The following is a 616-nucleotide window of genomic DNA, read 5'->3' as shown; positions in this document are numbered from 1 at the left end:
CTTGCCTCCCAGCCTGCCCTTATGGATGAGGTCAGGCACAGGGAAGGCACTGGTGGGCTGGTCCCCGCTGGGCTCTGGGGTGCTCATCATGCTGGGGACCCCAAGGCATTCTGGAGGGGACGGGTCCCTCATCCCCATCTGCTCCTCTGCGTGGTCAGGCTGGGCTGTGGGCATTTCGGGGGGCTCCTCCATGCTGCAAACTGGGCTGGTCTCCACTGGCTGCGGCGCAATGAGCATGTCCTGTGGGGTCTTCAAAGCACGAGGCGTCCGCTTCTTGGTGACAGGGGGTGGGGGCTCCAGCCGGGGGAAGGCATCCAGTCCCAGAGCCCTGCAAGCACAGAGGAGGAGTCACACACAGCCCCATGCTGAGGCCCCTCTAGCCTTTCCCAACAGCCTCACTGTGGGCTGTGCACTATGGGGACACTCACCCGTCCTCACCAGCCACCTGTGCTGTGCCCAGCATGGCCCCGGCGCTGGCGTTCACCTCCATCACCCCCACGCTGGGGAGGTTGGCCGGCTCCTTGCGGCGCAGGAGGTCATTCACCTTGGCCCCCATGGCCTTGCCCAGGTTGCGGAGGTGCTGGGCACCGGCAGGCCGGGAGGGCTGTGGTGGGGG

The 616-nt window shown here is 66.6% G+C and overlaps 1 protein-coding gene across 1 annotated transcript in view; it reads right to left on the bottom strand.

Moving 5' to 3' along the window:
• Positions 1 to 5: 5 nt before the first annotated feature.
• Positions 6 to 616, bottom strand: part of LOC104548653 (carboxyl-terminal PDZ ligand of neuronal nitric oxide synthase protein-like) — a gene marked incomplete at both ends in the record, with an annotated part of 12,610 nt that continues 11,999 nt past the window's right edge. Inside the window, 2 exons of the mRNA XM_010194734.1 lie at positions 6 to 328; positions 429 to 604. Of these exons, the coding sequence (XP_010193036.1) occupies positions 6 to 328; positions 429 to 604 (499 nt within the window). The remainder of the gene's footprint in view (positions 329 to 428; positions 605 to 616) is intronic.

Source organism: Mesitornis unicolor, unplaced genomic scaffold (genome assembly GCF_000695765.1).
Source record: "Mesitornis unicolor isolate BGI_N332 unplaced genomic scaffold, ASM69576v1 scaffold9021, whole genome shotgun sequence".
NCBI classification, from domain to species: domain Eukaryota; kingdom Metazoa; phylum Chordata; class Aves; order Mesitornithiformes; family Mesitornithidae; genus Mesitornis; species Mesitornis unicolor.
Note: the sequence above shows the minus strand (reverse complement) of the source record. Positions and strands in the feature narration are given on the sequence as shown.